Raw genomic sequence first — 19559 nt, 5'->3', positions numbered from 1 at the left:
TTGAACAAGACTGAACAGAGGCACATGAAAGATGCAAAAAATGGGAACAGACAGTGAAGCAGAGGGAAAAAGGGCATCTTGAGGGAGGACCCAAACTAGAAGAAAACTCCTGTCAACCCAAGAACAAACAAACAAACAGATAAGGAAAAGAAACTTGTAAAATGCTGTGTCTTAAAAAATTACAGTCTAAAACTTTCAGCAGTTTTACCCTTCTCTAAAAGTGACTATATTTATTGGAAAAAGGAAAGAAAATACAAGTGTTATTTTAACTTCTAGATGAAAAGATGATTCACAAAACACCAAGCTGCAAATGTACACACAGAATTATACACGAGGTCAGCCTCAATAAGAGAATTTCTGTAACAAAAAGTGCTGACTATGTTAAAAATTGAATAGCTATACACTAAAATAACTTTTATTAAGAAATCCCTGGAAGTGCTACACGTGCATCTGATGTGATGTGCAATATAGATTAGGTTATGTTATTATTATATGTTGCCTTCTTACCTGAGAGCTTGGATCCTTGCTTCTTTGTGCTGACAAAAAAGCTACTGCCATAAAATATTCAGGCCATTCCAAATAATCTTCTCGTTTTTTGCAGGATGTTTCATTGCTGAAACTATAGTTTAGAGAAAAAAACAGCCATCAGCAAGCAACACAGACCTAGAGTTACTACAAATTTTATTCTTTTAACATGCACAAGTTTAAAGTAACCAGAATCAGAATGTGGCTAAGACCACACATGCACTAATATTTTAACAGTAAAACCATCACTGTGACGTGCTTTCCAGGAACTTACATATGCAACATTTTCTTTTGAGGGGGAAAAAGCATCCAAGCGCGGTTACGGGTTTCCGTTTTAGATAAGAAGGTTGAGGTATTCAGAGTCACTGAGCTATTTCAAGACAGAGCAACTTACCCTTTATAGATAACACCTTGCATATTTCTAAGAGTCAGGTATATCATGTACTGGCATTCTTCTCACCAAACAACAAAATGTTTTTTATGATGGCTGTGATAACTGCAAGCCTCTAATCTAAGTTATTTTGTACTTCTGCCTATGACAAGTGCTTGCCAGATTTCTATTTGGTAGCTTCCTCTACAGTCATTCATTTCTGACCGTACAATTATCACCATAAGTTTGCTTCTTGTTACAATATTTACCACCAAAAATCTAAGGTCACTCCAATAGTCCCCTGCTAAGTTTCCCTTGAAATTATGTCCTATGAAAGCCTTCTGAAAACCGACAGGAGATGGGCTCAAGAACTTTTCCTTGACATATAATTTATAAAAGCATCAGAACAGGTTCCTTCTTTCCCTGCACTGAAGGGTATATTTGGGGGAAGGAGGAAGGAAAAAAAAGGTGATGCATCATTTTCTCTTATGTGCTGGGACTGTGTAAGACACAGCAGGGGAATTTCTGTGCTCTTCAGCTCGAAGAGAAGAAAGACAAACACACCTCTCCCCTCTCCACACACATATCTAAGCTTCGAAAATTTCAAGAAAAAGATCAAATTCAAAGAAATTTCCCCAAACTCTCGCACCTATTATTGCTACACCTTGAAAACCAAACCAATGGAACATCCCAAGCATAATGTCTAGCCTATCAAAATACAAGGGGCACAGTACGTTTCTTCTTGGGCTCCTCTTACCAAGGACTACAGCTTAAGACTGAGACACCCATCTAGGGAGGTACAGCCATGCAGAAAAATACATCACAGGTAACTGCAAACAACAAGACATCTCCTAGCAACACTAGTACCAGCCCCTTCAGAAGACAAATGTGAGAAATCAAGTGTTTAGTTAATCATTATTTTTATAACCAAAAACCTGTATTAGAGAGTTGCAATTAGCTTGTCATAAAGAGGTTACACTGTTTCAGTGAAGATAATGCCAGCACATGATAAAACTGTACTTTAGAAACCTACAGGGTGCTATTTACCAAAGATAAATTGCTGGGTTTGAATAGTTTGTATGTGGCACATTACAAGTCAGCAATTTTGGCTTGTTCTTGGAATCAATGAGGATCATCCTTAAGGCTACTGTCTCATTGTAAGGAGGGAGAAACACACACCCTTGGTGTAACCCAAACACCTCTCTCATATTTTGACAAGAGTGTAAATAATACCCAGAACTGTCAATTGTCAAAACACATGAATCAAGCATGTGATTCTGAAAATGCACAAACTGGTTTGAGTCACTATAACTAAAGGATTGGGGCTATATCCTACCAAGAAGGAAAAAGTGTTCAGAGAACAAGAAGCTCACAGCATAAAAGAAAGATTGAAGACATTCCCTCACACTTCTTCACGCCAAACAGAACTTTGACAGGCTAACTGAAATGTCAGAAGAGTTTTTGAGCTAACTGATTATTTAAAATACCTCACAAAACCAGATTTATAAAATCTAAAACACCATTGGACTTTATGATCAGTTTAATACATTCCTAACTACGTGACATTCACAGTGACATCTTTGGAGAGAGATGAAACACAACTACAGTGAATAAAACATGCTGGGGAAAGGGCTCTAGAAAGACACTGCTACTCTGAACTAAGAGGTCGTGAGTTCTCCTTTTGTTAAACTATTCCCTAGCAACCCTATTTATCCAAAACACAAAAAAAGCTAGTATTTACTTTTCTAATAAATATAGAACTGTATGTAAGTGGAGGTCCCTCAGAGTACCAACTTCACAGGGAGAGAAGCATATCTAAAAAGCGAGCAGAAGGCTTACATCAAAGAGAACAGAAAAAAACCCCAAAGCCCTTACTCAATTACTTCTACTTAACATCACCATGTTTGGTGAGATAATTCCCTCAACTCAGTGCACAGGAATGCAGGACTGTGAAGTGGGTATAAACCACTTAATTTCTGATTGAGCAGAAGCCAAGGCCTTGGCTAGCAGTCAAGCACACACAGGAAAATTAAGTTTATGGATTTGGTGCAGCTGATCATCTTCTTTATGCTCATTTGCAAGTTCTATAATTGCATGAATGAAAGCTACTCTAGAAAATACCACAGCTAGCTGTAAAAAAGGCAATTAAGGTTTACCCTTATGATAACCCATAAGAACTTATGAACAAAAATAATGGGAACTGAAACCCATGAAAAAAACACTGCTCAAGAAGAACACGAGGGAAAAAACACTTAATTTTTTAAAAAATTAGTAGTCTATAGAAAAGTTTGTGTAAACAGTATTTCAAATAAAAATAGAGAAAAAGATTCTGTATTAGAGAACACTGCCTCCCTTTCCACTTCTTTTTCATCCATCTTGGCTTCAAGTAAGCTGTAACACCATCTGAAAAAGGAACAAATGTCATTCAGCTACTTAAAAAAAGGCCTACCATAACTAAAAACTTCATTGAGAATCCCAAAACAGAATATATCACCTCAAATCTTTTCATACAACAATTATGATGGTCAGCTACACATAGTACAACCAGAGAACTAGTGAGTATCAAACACATTCCCCTTTTCTTAAATTTTCCCTCTGCTTTCTTATCTTTGATGTCATGTTTATTATGTTACAACTCTATTTCACAAGTATTTTTTCCCCAGTATCAAGTATACTCCTAAAGACCAACTATCAATACTTTGTCATTTCAATCACAGAAATTAAGGTAAAAATAAAGTGTGTATTAAAAATAAGAAATAAACATCTTCAGCAATGCTCTTGTTCCCCAAAAGCCAAACAGGATATGGGCTCTTGCTGCCTTTCAAGACAACCTTCTTCTTTAAGTCTCATATTTTATAATCACTATTAGATCAAACAAATGTGGCATTTCCTTTACTTGAGGCTTTTCACCTTTCCTCTCATTTAGGTACTGAGATACGGTCATTACCTATTCCTTACTAGGAGGGAAGGTTTTGAGAGAGAAAAATCAACCTTTCTTAGAGAAAAACGATACTCAGTACATTGAACATTAACTATATTAAAAATTTTCATGTGAGATAACCCACCAGACCTGTAAACATAAACATTGTATAGAAATACTGAGCCCCAATAGAGCAGTACAAGAACATCTCCCTTCACTGAACGTATTTCACTTTTACAGTCACTTTTGACTTTAATTAATTGCATGTTGCTCACGCTGGTCTCCATTTCCGGAAATAATGAACACGAGTCACCCTGCCTGCTCTTTTTGCCACCACGGAGATTACAAAGCCCAAGGAAAACAGACGGGCCTTCGGAGGCTCCAAGGAACGCCTCCCCGCCGGGACGGGTTTTCCCGGGCACGGCCGCGGCCGGCGCCGCCCCGGAGAGCTCCCGGCTCCGCGGAGCCCTCCTCTCCCTGCCTGTTCTTCTCTCCCAGGACACCACCTTCCCTCCCTCTTCTTCTTCCCTGCCCCGAAGGACACCGGCTTCCCTCCCTGCTGCCCTCAGCCGCCGGGACGGCCGCATGGAGCGGCGGGCCTCACCCGCGGGCGGCAGCGGCCAGGCCCGGGGCAGAGAAAGTTTAGTCAGCAGGAGCATGAGGAGAGCACGGTGCCGGTGGAAGAGGAAAGACGGGCGGGAAGAGCTTGGAAAAGCCTCCCGCGGCCCCCCCCCCATGCCCCTCAGCCTCCTCCACCCGCGTACCCGTTCTGGCAGTGGCCGGGCTGAGGGCGGCTCATCCCGCCAGTGCCGCGATCTCTTTCCTTTCGTCGCTTGGCGCCACAGCGGAGGCGGGCGGGGAAAGGGGCGGCCCCGGCGGTGCCCCGGCCCCGGCCCCGGCCCCGGCGGGAGGGCCCCGGGTTGGGTGCGCCCGCAGCGCCCGGGAGTTGGTCCTGCTGACCCGGGGGAGGCCACTGGCGCTCCCGGGCTGCTGCTGGAGCCTCTGCGGCGTGTAAACGGGGTGCTTGAATATCTGTTTGTGTAGTTTTCATTTTTTCTGACAGGTGCTGTTCCTAGCGTTATGCTTTGACACAAGCATGAGGGTTTTCGCCCGGCTCACGCTCTTGAGGTAAATACTATTCATTAAAGCTTGACATTAACATATTAAGATGTCTAAAAATCGGGGGTTTTGTTGTTGTTGTTCTCGGGATATGAAATTGATATGTAAAGGGAGTTATGGTTTATTAATACCTCCAGCTGCTGCCAGGTTTTAGGAGTCTCCCAGGATGCACAGGTAGCTGAACATGTATATTGTCCATTACAGTGCAAAATAAGCAGTATAATAATAAATATAAAATGTTGGTATGGTGTGTTTGTCTTGCTTCTGTGAGAGCTCCCTGCCCTGGCTGGCTGGCTGCCACGGGGGCCTGCCTTTATGGAAGCACTCAAATGGGAGCACAGTACACATGTTTGCTCCGTGGGGCTGCAAGGCATCAAGTGAAAACTGCCCAAACCCAGCCGTACGTGACCAGTTCGGTTCCCACTGGAGGCAGTGACAGGTGCAGCATACTCAGTGATGGACAAAAGGAAAACACTTGCCTTTGAGAGCATCCCCGAGAGGGGTTTGTGCACACAAGCCATGGGTTCACGCTGCGTGTGAGCTGCACCATTGGTCTGAATGTGGTCAACAGATATGACTGAGAGAGTGGTTTCCTGCAGCCTGGTCAAAAATCCTCCTCTTCATCCAGGAAGATGCTTCGAGTTGGAAACAGGACATTTTTTGGAAGCTGGGCATATAGTAGTCCTGTCCTGGAAGCTGTCTTTATAGGTCCCCGTCACTGACCATATGCATAGCAAATTGAACGAGTGGGTACACCTTACTACACCAGCATGTATGCAAGAAGACAGCTAAATCAAGGAACCTGCCATGCTCAGAGTTACTTTTGAAGCTATGCCAAAATAGAGAGATCCTGCAGTGATCAAAACAGAGGAACACACTGCTAATATGTTTTCGTATTTGCATTGCTGTATAAGCTAGCCATCTTTTTCTTTTTTTGAAACAACTGACAAACCATCAAATATGAAAATGTTACTTAATTTCACAGATATTTCTATTCATTTGTAACCAAAAAACTTGGCAAAAGCAGCCTGTTATATTTCAACTGACAAGTTTTTCAGCCCTCAGAGTGGAAAACATACAGCTATTTCCATTTGCGAGACTTCTATTATCACAATTTCATATGGACAACACATGTTCATGTACAGTTTGTTAATGAATGAAAAGAAACTATTTAAATGCAAGAAAAAGAAAACAAATTTAATGAAAGTAGCATCATTCAGGAAAGCATAAGCCTGGAGGTAAAATGAAAGACCTGACTGTGGCTGATCATGAAGAGAGTTATGGAGCACTCATTTAATTAATCTGGAGAAAAAAATAGCATAATTCAATTCTGAAAGTTTTCTACTGTCTGTATATCTGTTTCTGTGCTCTTGAAATATGAATTAAAATAGATAGTGCTGCAATTACCCATGCCAAATTTGTTATTTTTCATAATTAGGATTCTGAGGACAGACCATAACACCTACTAACCTTTAAAATTTGGTGCTTTTGTGCTGATCATACATAGTGAATGATTTTCTGTTCTATGAGCACTGGAGTTCTTACAAACTATTCCCCTCCTCTGAACTTATCACATTTTCCGGCTAACACCTATAAACAAGCCAGAACCAAACTCAAAGTAATACAATTCCCATTTCTCAAAAAACAAACTAAGATTCTTGCTCCCTTCTCTTTCTCTCCTATTATACAAGAAAAAAATATACTTTGCAAAGTAACTACTTATATTACTAAGCAATGAGGTTTTTAATTTCGGAGTGGAGTTTTCAACTTTCTATAAAATTACATAAGAATGATATATTTTTTGAAATGCAAAACTTAGATGTTTTCATCATGCTTGGCAAATAAGCTTCCATAATAATTTGAAAGTACTGTTGGTGGCCAGTCACTTGTGGTGTCCCCCAGGGATCAGTGTTGGGCCCAGTCCTGTTTAATGTCTTTACTGATGATCTGGTTGAGGGGATTGAGTGTACCATCAGCAGCTCTGCAGATGACACCAAGTTGGGGGGGATTGTCAATCAGCTGGAAGGCAAGAGGGCTCTTCAGAGGGACCTGGACAGGCTGGAGAGTTGGGCTGATTCCAACGGGATGAGGTTCAACAAGGCCAAGTGCCGCGTCCTACACTTTGGCCACAACAACCCCCTGCAGCGCTACAGGCTGGGGACAGAGTGGCTGGAGAGCAGCCAGGCAGAAAGGGACCTGGGAGTTTGGATTGACAGGAATCTGAACATGAGCCAGCAGTGTGCCCAGGTGGCCAAGAAGGCCAATGGCATCCTGGCCTAGATCAGGAACAGTGTGGCCAACAGGTCCAGGGAAGTGCTGGTGAGGCCACACCTTGAGTACTGTGTCCAGTTCTGGGCCCCTCAGTTCAGGAAGGATATTGAGGTGCTGGAGCAGGTCCAGAGAAGAGCAATGAAGCTGGCGAAGGGACTTGAGCACAAGTCCTGTGAGGAGAGGCTGAGGGAGCTGGGGTTGTTCAGCCTGGAGAAGAGGAGGCTCAGGGGAGACCTCATCACTCTCTACAACTCCCTGAAAGGAGGTTGTAGCCAGGTGAGGGTTGGTCTCTTCTCCCAGGCAACCAGCAGTAGGACAAGAGGGCACGGTCTTAAGCTGTGCCAGGGGAGGTTTAGGTTGGATATTAGGAAGAAATTCTTTACAGAGAGGGTAATCAGGCATTGGAATGGGCTACCCAGAGAGGTGGTGGATTCACTGTGCATGGAGGTCTTCAAGAAGAGACTGGATGAGGCACTGAGTGCCGTGGTCTAGTAACCATGGCGGTGTTGGATCAAGGGTTGGACTTGATGATCTCGGAGGTCTTTTCCAACCCAGTTGATTCTATGATTCTATCTCAATCTAGTAAAATGACAAATTTTTATTTTTTTTAAATTTTTCAAACATTATTGACTCTTCTGTCTTGTCGTTCCTCAAACCCCAAAAACCTGGCTAACAATATTCAGCATTTCTTATAATACAACAGTGATATATGGCCTGAGGAGGAAAACTTTTGGTGGAATTTTAGTAGATTGCTCCTATAGGGTTGCTAAATGACACATCCTCTGGAAACCTTGCTACATTTTGATTTTTCCCTACATTTTTTCAAAGAATTGTACTGCAAACTTCTCTTGTGGCCAAGTTGTGACTGTTCTTCTGACAATATGCTACGTACCTGACATTACAGCCTCTTTCTTCAAGCACACTTGGGAAGTAGGTTACACCTGGATTAGGTAAGATTTCACCAGGATCCAGTGGTCTAAACACAGGATTGTGCCGAGGGTAGGTAGTTTGACTTGCTACAGGTATGGGGCAGTCATGCTGCCTGGCAGGTTCCATAAGACTTCTCTGGCAGCTGCCTGCTTTGCAAAAGCAGCAGCTACTCTGGATCTGCTGTCTGAATCCTCCTCTCCATAAACTCTGCAATCTGGAAGCTTATTTGCACCCTTCATCTGTCTCAGAACCATTCAGATCTCTTTGACAGAACTAGAGGGCTCTTACTCAAAGCTCCTGTTAAGACAGACGTGCACTCAAATAGACTAAATTTCTTTTAATTTTGTATCTAACACTCTCTGGTTCCACAGAAGGAGGATGTATGTCAAGAAGACTGGAATACTTCAGATAGTCTTTTATAAGTTATCTTTTTTGTGTCTCATTTCCTTACGTGGTCCCAAGCATGGATTATCATGACCTTGCTCTATAGACATCAATAAACAATCTGAGCTGATTACAAATACTTTAGATGCTTTTATTAATGAAGAGCGATACAAGTATGAAAGACATGCTAAATATATAACCATCTGTCAAGGTGTTTATATTTTTAGCTTCCTGCTTGTGAAACATTCATATCTACCTTTTGTCAATTTTGATAAAAGCAAACTAAGTTGAGTTTCAGGAACCCCCAGGTTCCAGACCCTCTCTTCTTCTTACTGCTTGCCAACAGACTCTTTTAACTTTGCTGGCAAGCAAGATCTCTCCTCAAATGTACCATATGTATAAGTCATGGCTCGGAGAGTAATGGTTGCTATTTGCCAGGATATGGAGCATGCAATTTGGTAGACCACACTCAAAACTTAAGGGAAAAGTAAAAAGAAATTGCTAAAAGCTGTTTTCTTTTTCTGTAGTAGAGTGAATTTTTCAGAAACTAATTACTAGGTTTGGAGAGAAATACAGATAAATAAATATGACAATATGTCTTTATATCTTAACATCTGGTTCTTACCTATCTTTCAGATGATAACTGCTCATTGACAAGATAATTTTCATAGTTAAAGAACATTGTTTTTTAGGCAAGTCTCATCTTCTAAATGTTTTTCCAAACAGGAATTTCTACCTGAGTTAAACTTTCTCTTCTATACTTGCTTACAGACAAAAACCACATTAAATACAAATGCAGCTACAAATTTAATTTAATCAGGAATATGAGGTTATGGCTTCCTCACTGATCAAAAAACATTTGTTGCAATGTCAGGCTTTGTACTGTGAACAAAATACTATTTTGGAACCTCTATGGTAGAAGACATAAACAGGGTTAGCTGCAGCATTTTTTTAGTAAACCAGCCCCTTAACAGAACTGCAAAAAACTGCTAAATTTTCATATTGTAGCATTTTGTACAGGGGCCATATGCATTTCAGAATCGCTACAGGATTTTTAACTTGAGCATGTAACTCTTTATACTACATAATTTTGTAACTACTTATTGATAAAGATGGTAAGAAATGCAACTTATTACCAGCCTATGATGAAAAACAAATTGTATGGTATCATGGTAAATTAGGGGCAGATAGAAGCCTGTTAAAAAGCTAGTATTTTCAAACTCAGCTAATAAAATTCAGGACATTGTAATTTGTGTTTAGATGCCTACCTTTTTGCAGATTTGTAAGCAATGAATGCCAGAAATTCTTGTGCCTGATGAGTATCCCTGACAGAATCAAGGCAATACTAAGACATCTCTATGTTTTTCATGTCCTAGTGGAAATCTTCTCTTTATTCTTAAATTTTGATGGCTTGTGTAGTACCTTACCTTTCTATAGCATCTGTTCCTTGAAAACTAGAATCTAGTGCTAAATTTAAGTTTTCTTCCTTCCTGTCCAAGTGAGATACTATTTTGAGTATCACATTCTCAGTCTTCTAGACTCAAAATTGTGCAGTTTACTAACTCCCTAAATCTGGAATTTTTGCACTTTATTCTGACTGGGGTCACAAATGAGTATATAAATAATACTCTTAAAACAGTCTTCTGATCCATTTTTAGCACTACATCTATTTTTCGTCTCACCTAAAATTTTTATAGACATACGGTGCTTTCCTAATTTTGACAGCTCTCTTTTTTATTCAGATTGACAGTTGTAGTTACAGGCAAATATTGTCTTTGCAGTACCTTGATCACATAGTTATTTCTTTGGTATCAGTATATTCTCCAGCTAGATTTGTTCTTTCTGTATCTTATTTGCTGATGTTTTCTCTGTTTGTGTTTCTGTAATGTTTGTATCTAAGTCTCTGACCAGTCCTCTACTTTTAAAACTCCTTGTTCCATTCATACTTGCCCTTGCATCCAAATTCCCTGTTTTATGTAAGCTAGTACAATTCTCATACTGAGAATTTTACATCTCATACAAAACACAGCACTGTACCAGCTACTAAGAAAAAACTTAACTTTATCCCAGCTGAAACCAGGATAACAGGACAAAAATGGGTGCTAGAAAAACAGAAGATATTGCACGTGATATTTTTTCCTATCTCCATTTAAAACTGGAAATCCCAGATAATTTCGCGAAGTTGTCCTTTGGAAAGTAAACTGAAACACAAAGTCTCAGACTGCAAATCCTCTGGCAATCATAGTGTTTTCTTCCAAAATATGAATTACCTTCTTTGCCCACCCATACTGGTCATGACCACAGATATTTCCTAATTAGAAGTGACAAATTAATTTTCTGCTTTCAGTATAAAATTTCACTTTCTTGGCATGCTGCTTCTGTACCCAGCACCTGCCTACATACTTCACAGCTTTCTATTTCTTCTGTTACCTTCCCCTTATTTTTCAAGGCTATTTTTAATATCTAAGAAGATTATTTTCTATTTCCATCCCTTCTGATTTGGTATGATTTTCCTATCATGATGAGGTAGCTTTTCACACTACATCCATGAACTTTCCTCAAGTCCCAAAATCTGTTGCAGTATGTTAGCTTGCAAAAACTCCAACTGGACAATAACACTACCTGTAATCACTACATCAGACACGTTCTGAAGACAGAAACCTTTACTCTTCCATACAAATAATATTGAATACACGTATCCCTTCCTATCTGGGCAACTAGTTTGCTGTTAGTAGTCTTTCTATTTCTTCTCCTGATACAAATTCCATTTGTGTTTGTCTTCTATAACCTCAGTGAAATTTCTGTCCAAATTTGTTCTTGTTCCTCTCAAATTCTTTTTCATTTATGATAAGCTTTAGATTTCCTCTGAAGAGAATTTTCCTTTTTTTATGTATAATTTCCTGTCATTTATCTTAACTGTATCTTTAGATTTCATTACTACAGTGTGATAATACTTAAATCTTCTATAAGAGCTGCTATGCAGAATCATTTTCTTACATCTTTTTATGGGATTCAGCATGGAAGGTTTTAAGAAAATGTGCTAAATCCATTCTGTGATAAGAGATGAATTACCCTTTCAGCTAACCTGTGGATTCGGGCAGGGGGGAAAGACAATATCTCAGGATTCTCAGATATACTGCTTTAGCTAGCTAAATTAAACTAAGTTAAAAGAAATAAAAAGAAACTCTGCACTCACCCTGGGTTTGTCCTGTATCTCACCTCAGCATGATGAGATCCCTTTGACCTACTTGCCTTTCAAGTTTGCCAATATTCCCAATTCCCCAAATTAGCATCAAAGGCATTTCCCTTCCTCAGTAATAACTGCTCCATCCCTAGGACATAGCACTAAGAGAACTATGAGACAGGAGGCACAATGCCTTCATTTTGTGACATCCTGAGTGTTAGCTTGGCATCAGGGCAGAGAGAGATCAGGTGCCGCTACCATTATCATATTATATGTGACTACTTTTCATCTCTTTTAAGTTCCAGCTGTTTCCTAAACTCACTGAACTAATTACAGAAGAGCAGCTAACAGCCACGCTGCTCTAACTTATCAATAATGAAAAGTGAGCTGGAGCTGTCAGGAAATACATTTGACATCCTAACTTGGAAGAACGGGAACTCTGTGCTCTCTCTGTAGATATGAGGGGAAATATAACCATTAGTAAACCTAATTTATTTCATAAGCTGAGTTGACAGCATGATTCCTTTTCAATATTTCCTGGCACTTTCCTATTATGAGATTCTGCTTTTAGTTGTCTACATCAGACAAAGATGATTTGTTCAGGCTGAAATAACCCAAGCTGAGCACTTGCTTCTACCAAGATTATTTTTTTATCTTTCAGTTTGTATCTGTATTTTTTTTATGCTCCTGTAACTTTAAAACCATTATAAATAAAAACATATTCACTTTAGGAAGGCATTGACTCAGATGGCAAAGATAGTATATGGTAAATGAGGAGCTTTGTGCTATAGAAAAGAGACGATTAGGTAAAGAAGGCAAAGATCGGGATGTGATTTTTGAAGCAGGAGTCATTAAGGAATTCAAAGATGAGTGATCTATACATTGTGGAAAGGGGAGACAGCCATTAGTTAGATATATCCAATTCCTATTTCTCAGAATACAACAGAATGTTTTCAGGGTTCAAAGTACTGAAGAAAGACTGTCTTTTGAGATCAATCTTCACAGAAACCTAGGGAGATAAAGAAATTAAATAACAGATGTTCTTTACTTTTTTCAAAGCTGAGGAAGCAAAAGGAAAATGAAATACAGTATTCTTCATTTACAGGAAAGTAAACTAAAAAACTGCCTTCTACTTCTACAAAAAATTCAGTAGGTTCTACAGGGACAATAGCAAGGAGAACTCTGAATCTCTCTCCTGGTATATACGTCTTCTGGGGTGAGCATTTTTCCACAGAAGAAGAATGTCTTACACAAGCAAAATAAGAAACAGACCAAAAGTCATAAGAATTTTATGGGCTTTGTGAAAACTGCCTACCCTTGTTAGTACAACTTTTTAGAATAAAAATGTTTCCATGCAGAGTCTGTTAAATTGACTTTAAAGGATTAGAGAATGGAGGATTCTTGTTGGGAGATATTATATGGGTCGGTTTATCTGTGCATTTTGTGTTAGAAAATTCTTCAATATTTTGAACAGCACTTCAGCTGATCTGTGGTATGAGAACCTGAAATTAGCTAGCACAGTGGAATCAATACTGAGCAATATTTTGTCTCTGAAAGAAATTCAGTCTGACAGAGAAGGGTAAGAGCAGTGTGAGGAAATGGAGACTACCTGAAAAGCCAGATACAGAAATTTCCTATAAAGCAGTACAAATTAGTTGATGTCACTAGAGCAAGAAAACCATAGTGACAGAATAAGATGTTATCCAGGTTCCAGAATCCTTTATTATCACCACCTTAGGTCACTAAGCTTCACAAGCTATATCCATCAAGTTTGATACCAGTATATATACTCACAGCTGAAGCTAGAAGGTGCAGTGCTTTAATGTACTAACAATTTACATTAAGACACCTGGGTTCAAAGTCAGTTTATGACAGAAACAAAATGAGTTTGTTGGTCTCAGCCTGCACTCTAGTGGACAATTGCACATAAACCCAGTCCTGAGGAGAGTCCCAAGAATTAGATTTGTTGGCCAAGGCAAGGAGAAATTCATGTTCTCAGAACATTATTAAAAATAAAATATCTTTGCTATTCTGAAAATATCTGCTATTCTGAAACACTGCAAGATGACACATTCCCATCAGCATCTCTTAAATACTGTGTTCAGTATTCTTGTTCCCAGGATTTGAAAGAATACAACAGAAGGTGAAACAGTGCAATGGAAGGCAGTAAAGGAAATTAAATGCTTCCATGTTAGGGGGAAAATGGAGATAAGATGACATCCTGCCATGGTAGACATATATCAAGTTTATGACTAGGTAAAATATATGTCTTTATTAACCTTCTTTCACTGTACAAGACACTGAAAAACAAAAAAATGACACACAAAACAATGATAAGAAGAAATATTTTCTTGATACATAATTAACCTGTAAACTCATGTCTGAAAGACATCTTAGAGACAAGAGCTAAATAGGACTTAAATAAAAGATTTTGCTGTTACATGAATAATAAGAATAGCAAGGGTTATTTTAGATAGTATTAAAATGTATGAGGGATATAAACTCTCATGATTCAAGTTATAAAACAAACATAAATTACCTAAAGCATGGGAAGAAAATATACCCACAGATGTTTTATTTCATTAGTGCATCCCGTAGAATGTTTACACGTACTTCAGGGAGCAGGCAGTAGAATGCTGGAGTCTCAGATTTGTGTAGTCTGTGGTATTTCCTATGCTTCCAAGATAAATTCCTTAGTGATGCATTTGCAGAAATTAGCTGCAAAAAATTGTCCAGAACTCTGACCCCCTTGCTCTTTACATTGTTTAACCTTTTATTAGTCAAGAGAACAATATTTAAAATTGCAGTCACAATCGTGCCAACTACAGAGGCAAAGTAAAAATTTTATTGAGTTATCCTGTCTTTTCAAAACAAAAATAATATTAGCTATCACTAGCTTAAAAGTGACTCTTACATACTACATATATTATATTAACATATATATGCACTATATTAAAACAATTTTTTGTGGTCCTCTGATCTGTCCTAGTCTAAGATGACCTTTCCATTGGTTTTCATCATGTCATCTACCTCACTCATTTTCAGGAATGTTTGAACCCTGCTACATTTTACAAGCCTACATTTCAAGATAATTTAAAATTCAATTTTTATGCAAATAAAGTTCACCTAATGAAGTGTCTACCATTTACCATGTTTAGAATGCTATATTTCTAGATTTTCTATCATTAAAAAAGCGGTCTCTTTTTCAGTCTTTTAATAACAGAGCAGCCTCTCTGACATTATTCTGATTCCAAATTTAGAGAATCAGAAATATTTGTAAAGAAATAATTTTGCCCTCAATTTTGCAAAGAAATGCAACTCCAGATATAGAGAATCACAGAATCACAGAATCTGCTGACTTGAAAGGGACCTACAAGGGTCCTCGAGTCCAACTCTCAGCCCTGCACAGGACCATCCCCAAGAGCCACAACATGTGCCTGAGACCATTGTCCAAAAGCTTCTTGGACTCTGTCAGGCTTGGTGCTGTGACCACTTCCCTTATCCTTATCAAACATTAATTTCCACTGTCCCCTCGGTTACTTTTATACTGTTAGTTTATCAAAGCTCTTCTTTCCATGGTGCTTTCATAATTACCATTTCTGACTATTTTATTCCCAATCTTCTGATAGTTGATGGTTTTCTTAAAGGTTGAACCAATAAATGTTAGTGTGAAAATGTGAATTATTATTAACAGAAAAACTTTTTTTTAGATTTTGTAGATTAAAAGTGAATTTTAAGTACTTTTCAAAGTAAACTAAGTGAATCTGAAAGCCCCTAAAATAACAAGGCAAATAAAGTCAAATCTTAATCTATTGGAAAAGGGAGCTGACTCATAATTTCTGCTTATGCGAATACAACAATGTGCTTCCATGAGTAAATTCTTACTCCAAAACTATTTTTTTGCAGAATAGCTTGACAAGAATAATTTCCTTGTAGATTAAAAAAAAATTAGAAATATTAAATAGTCCCTAAATTTGTCAGGCATAATGCAGAGGAACAAAACAGCAAAGACTCATATAACTTCAAAAGAATTTGAATTATGCACTTAAATTCAGACTTGTGGCATGAACTAAGATAATTACCAGGAAAATAGCAGCTTTTGCAGTCAATAACAGCCATTGGATTGAGTTTGTCAATTTTTCAGAGCTGACAAATGAAAGCTGATAGCTGCTGAAATGAGCTGCAGATTATATAAGAACTACTGCGGTCCATAAGAGCTAATGCTTTTATTCTCAAAGCTTGAAGCTGTAAAAATATTAATAAAATCATTTATATTTCGCTAGTTGTAGTGCATCAGGTACCCAGTACAGAAAGGTTCCTTGATGGAGGTAGTCATTGCTTCCACTTGGCATCAAACACAGCTTTCTAAAAATGTTTTTCTGCTCTATTCTCCTGATAATTCAACAGCAGTAGGACCAAGACAACCTTGTCAGAAGTACTGACTGCTTGCACAGAATTTTTGTTGTACTCATGGCCACCCGCTGGCAAATACTAATGCACAGAACAAAAATAAGTGAGATAGCTATGGCTCAAAATGGATAGTGCTGGAAATGGGATATAGCAAGTGTACTGATAAAGGAGAAATCCCACCCATAATAGTGGTGCCTCACTGCTAGAGAACAAATAAATAAAGGCCAGTATTTATGCTATGCAAGATCTTAATCTTTATTTGTGATCTTACAAAAGAGCTTAAAATACTTTACTTTCTGCAGAGCAGAGATCTAAAGGACAAACATACTGTAACCATGACTATATATTCCAGGGATATAAACCACTGAATGACAGCTCAGGATCAACCACAGCTGATCAAAGCCTCAGGAATTTTATCTCCCCAACTTCTGTGGGACCCCACTGTGACAAGCTTATCTCTTTGATCCTAAATTTAGAATATGCCAGAATGGGTTAATCCTACATGTTTATTTTCACATTTGACAATATTTTTTAAATTCAAAGAGTAGGCAGGACCCTAGCTTTCAATTTTCTCACTGTTTTCCATCACCTGGAAAGCGCCATGGCATAGAGAAAACTTTTGAATTTCACCTTTTGGCTGAAGTATTTTCAGCTTTTCTCCAGCTCTTCTGCAAAAGGTTTCTGAATTAGTTTGCGGAGAAATATGAGTACTAAAAAACCTTAGAACAAAAGTTCTTAAAAAGTACCATGAAAAGAAAGTGAGAAGAACCCCAGTCTGTTACTATTTTTACACCCGATTATTTTGAAAAGTCATTGATTTTTTAATGCTGTAATTGAACTGTCTTAGACATGGTACGGATTTCCTAGACCAGACAGTCAAGGGTATAGTATGATTCAGACAAGCCCTGAGCAATGGATCTTCTTATGAGCCTGACTGGCATCTGAGTTAGCCAAGGCATACAAGGTCTCTTATGTGAAGTTGATGAGAGGAGAACCCTACATCTTCCTTCTGCTCAGTCTCTTAATCATTCACTGCAATCTTCACAACTGACTTCTGCATAGAGGCCTCAGGACTGAGCCACTCCCTTTGGTCCTGCTGACCCTGTGTGTGCCAGACTCATGACACAGCTGGGTCACTGAAGAGATATCACGAAGATCTGTCCCTGGTGCTTCAGCAGGGACGCCTGAGGCATACATATAGCTGTAGCCTTACTGTGCAGAGCATCACTCTGATTACCATTGTCATTCCAGATAGGATGTCAGTAGGAGCGCCACAAAAATACAAATGGGGACAACTGTTCCCTGAAACCGACAGTGCTATGAGGGAGAGGAGCACAGGCAACTCCATGAATTAATTATCCATAGGACTAGGGGGAAAAAAACAAGGGCAGGTAAGTACACAGAAAGTCCTAGAACAGCACATGCACATTATTCCCCCATATCTCCCCATATTTTTATTTCTCTATTCTCTACAGACCCAGCTCTGAGGAAGGGAACCCTGCCAGGAATCTGCTTCAACAACATCTAGATAAGATCACAATCAGAGAACAGCAAGAGACGTGCATCCAGGCACTTCTTCTCCACAGCTTTGTTTTAATTCAAAAAAGAGTAATGAAGTAAGAAAGACATATTTTGTTACAAGGAAGCGAAGGGCAGCTCAGAGTCTCAACTCTGTACAGGCACCAAAGAACCTATTTATGAATATTGTAGTAGGAATACATACTTTCTCTTAAGAACGACTTCAGAAAGGGCAAAAGGAAGCTGGTGTAACTAACCGGCAGGGTAAGTAAGGTTGTTACAAGCAAAAATCCATCTTTGAAAATGCTGAAGTTATGTTCCAATGACACAAGAAGAAAGAGGTACAAACCCTGTGAGGTTAAATGTGAAAACATGATAAGGCAGACCAAAAAAGCATCTGAATAATCACTAACAAAGGAATCAAAACTAATAATCCTTTTCGCTACAAAACACATCAGAGGCAGGAATTTTGCTAGAATCTGTATGGCAAGTTCATTTTCAGGTCATGAAAGAGTATTCAGAGAAACAAGGTCATTGCAGAGAAGCTAAGTGAACCCTTTGCATTGGTGTTCGCTGTGGAAGGAACTGGAAAGATTCCAAAACTGGAACCCTTCTTGGTGGGGGACTTGTCTGAAGAGCAGTCTGAAATTGAAATTACTGTAGAAGAGATTATGGAATAAATAGATAAAGTGAAAATCACCAGGACCGTATAGTATTCACTCCAAATTTCTAAAGGAACTCAAGGACAAAAGAGCTGAATTACTCACTGCAGGGTGTAACCTATTGCTTAAAATTGCCTTGCTTCTGGAAGGCGGCAGATGTGACATCAATTCTTTAAAAAGGTTCCAGGGAAAATCTGGGAAATAGTAGGAATCTAAGTCTGATGTGTATTGGGCAAATTACTAGAAACTATGATAAAAAACAAAATTAGGGGACATCTGGGTAGGTCTGATTTATTTGGGAAGAGTTAGCATTCTGTTGAGGAAAATACTGCTTTACAATTCTGATAAAAAGTGTTTCAAAGGAGCTGTAAAGGGTGTGGCTAATATGGAGATGATGATGATGGTCAATACACCCTACTTTGATTTCCAAAAGACTTGAGTTCGGGTTAGAATTAGGGTTTGCTAAATGCATATGTCTACGGATATGGTAAGACTAAAGGTAGAAAAAAAGACCACCAAGGCAGGACTTCAGGGGTGGCTTATAGGCAGCACATTATGTGAGGGCATTGTGAGCACGTTCAGCCTGGTCTGACATAGGCCTTGGGGCATGATTAAGGAAAAGTTGTTCCAAAGGGTGTGACTCTTGCTCCCAAATGGAGGATAAGGCCCAGAAAAGCAAAGACCTTGTACCGGTAAAGTGAGACACTGTTAACTGTATTGTTTTTTCAGTGCATTCAGAGGTAGCTCTGTAAATAGGATTTTGCCAATACAAGTAAAAGGCCAGAAACTCTGTTGTGACCTGACAGTGCAGGGTCTCAGGAGCTGTCTGGACTTGTCTTGACATGACCTCATTTTAATTTTTTTGGGTTGTGTGTGTTTGTGTTCTATGAAAATCATCTAGTGAACAAGTGGGTATTGCCTAACTAGGTTGAGCGTGGTCTGTGTACACTTTATATGGTAAAAGCCTAACTACCCTGTTGTATCAGTGGCTTTTTATGTTGAAAGGGGCTGTAGGAGGCTGTGGGCCAAATTTCAGACTTCAGCAATGAGAAGGATGCCAACTATAGTAAGAAAACCCACGCAGATCCCAAATCAGAGGGGAAAGAGACTCCTACTGTGAACATTAAACTTTTTCCATCAAAGGAAACAGGAGGCAATGACTCATAGCACCTCCATTTCTGACGCACTCTTTTTATGGAAGATGGAAGTTGTCGACCTTAGCACCCAGTGGGACATACAGCAGGTGAGCACAGCACCAGAGAAACT

General features: G+C 39.1%; 1 protein-coding gene and 1 long non-coding RNA gene across 3 annotated transcripts in view; one reads left to right on the top strand and one right to left on the bottom strand.

The window, feature by feature from the left end:
- Positions 1–4881, bottom strand: part of DCTD (dCMP deaminase) — a 19580-nt gene extending 14699 nt beyond the window's left edge. Inside the window, exons 1-3 of one of the 2 annotated variants that reach the window (XM_051790468.1) lie at positions 4580–4881; positions 3250–3298; positions 508–621 (exon numbers count right to left, since the gene is read on the bottom strand). In XM_051790468.1, coding sequence (XP_051646428.1) covers positions 508–621; positions 3250–3298; positions 4580–4866 — 450 coding nt within the window. In that variant the 5' untranslated portion in view covers positions 4867–4881. The remainder of the gene's footprint in view (positions 1–507; positions 622–3249; positions 3299–4579) is intronic. The other variant, XM_051790469.1, reaches the window with a different exon arrangement.
- Positions 4829–19559, top strand: LOC127472360 (uncharacterized). The gene is made up of 3 exons (XR_007904977.1): positions 4829–4943; positions 17365–17504; positions 17589–19559. It is a non-coding gene; the product is annotated as an uncharacterized LOC127472360 (long non-coding RNA).

Source organism: Manacus candei, unplaced genomic scaffold (assembly GCF_025592945.1).
Source record: "Manacus candei isolate 608988 ecotype Guabito, Panama unplaced genomic scaffold, ASM2559294v1 h1tg000028l, whole genome shotgun sequence".
NCBI lineage: Eukaryota > Metazoa > Chordata > Aves > Passeriformes > Pipridae > Manacus > Manacus candei.
Note: the sequence above shows the minus strand (reverse complement) of the source record. Positions and strands in the feature narration are given on the sequence as shown.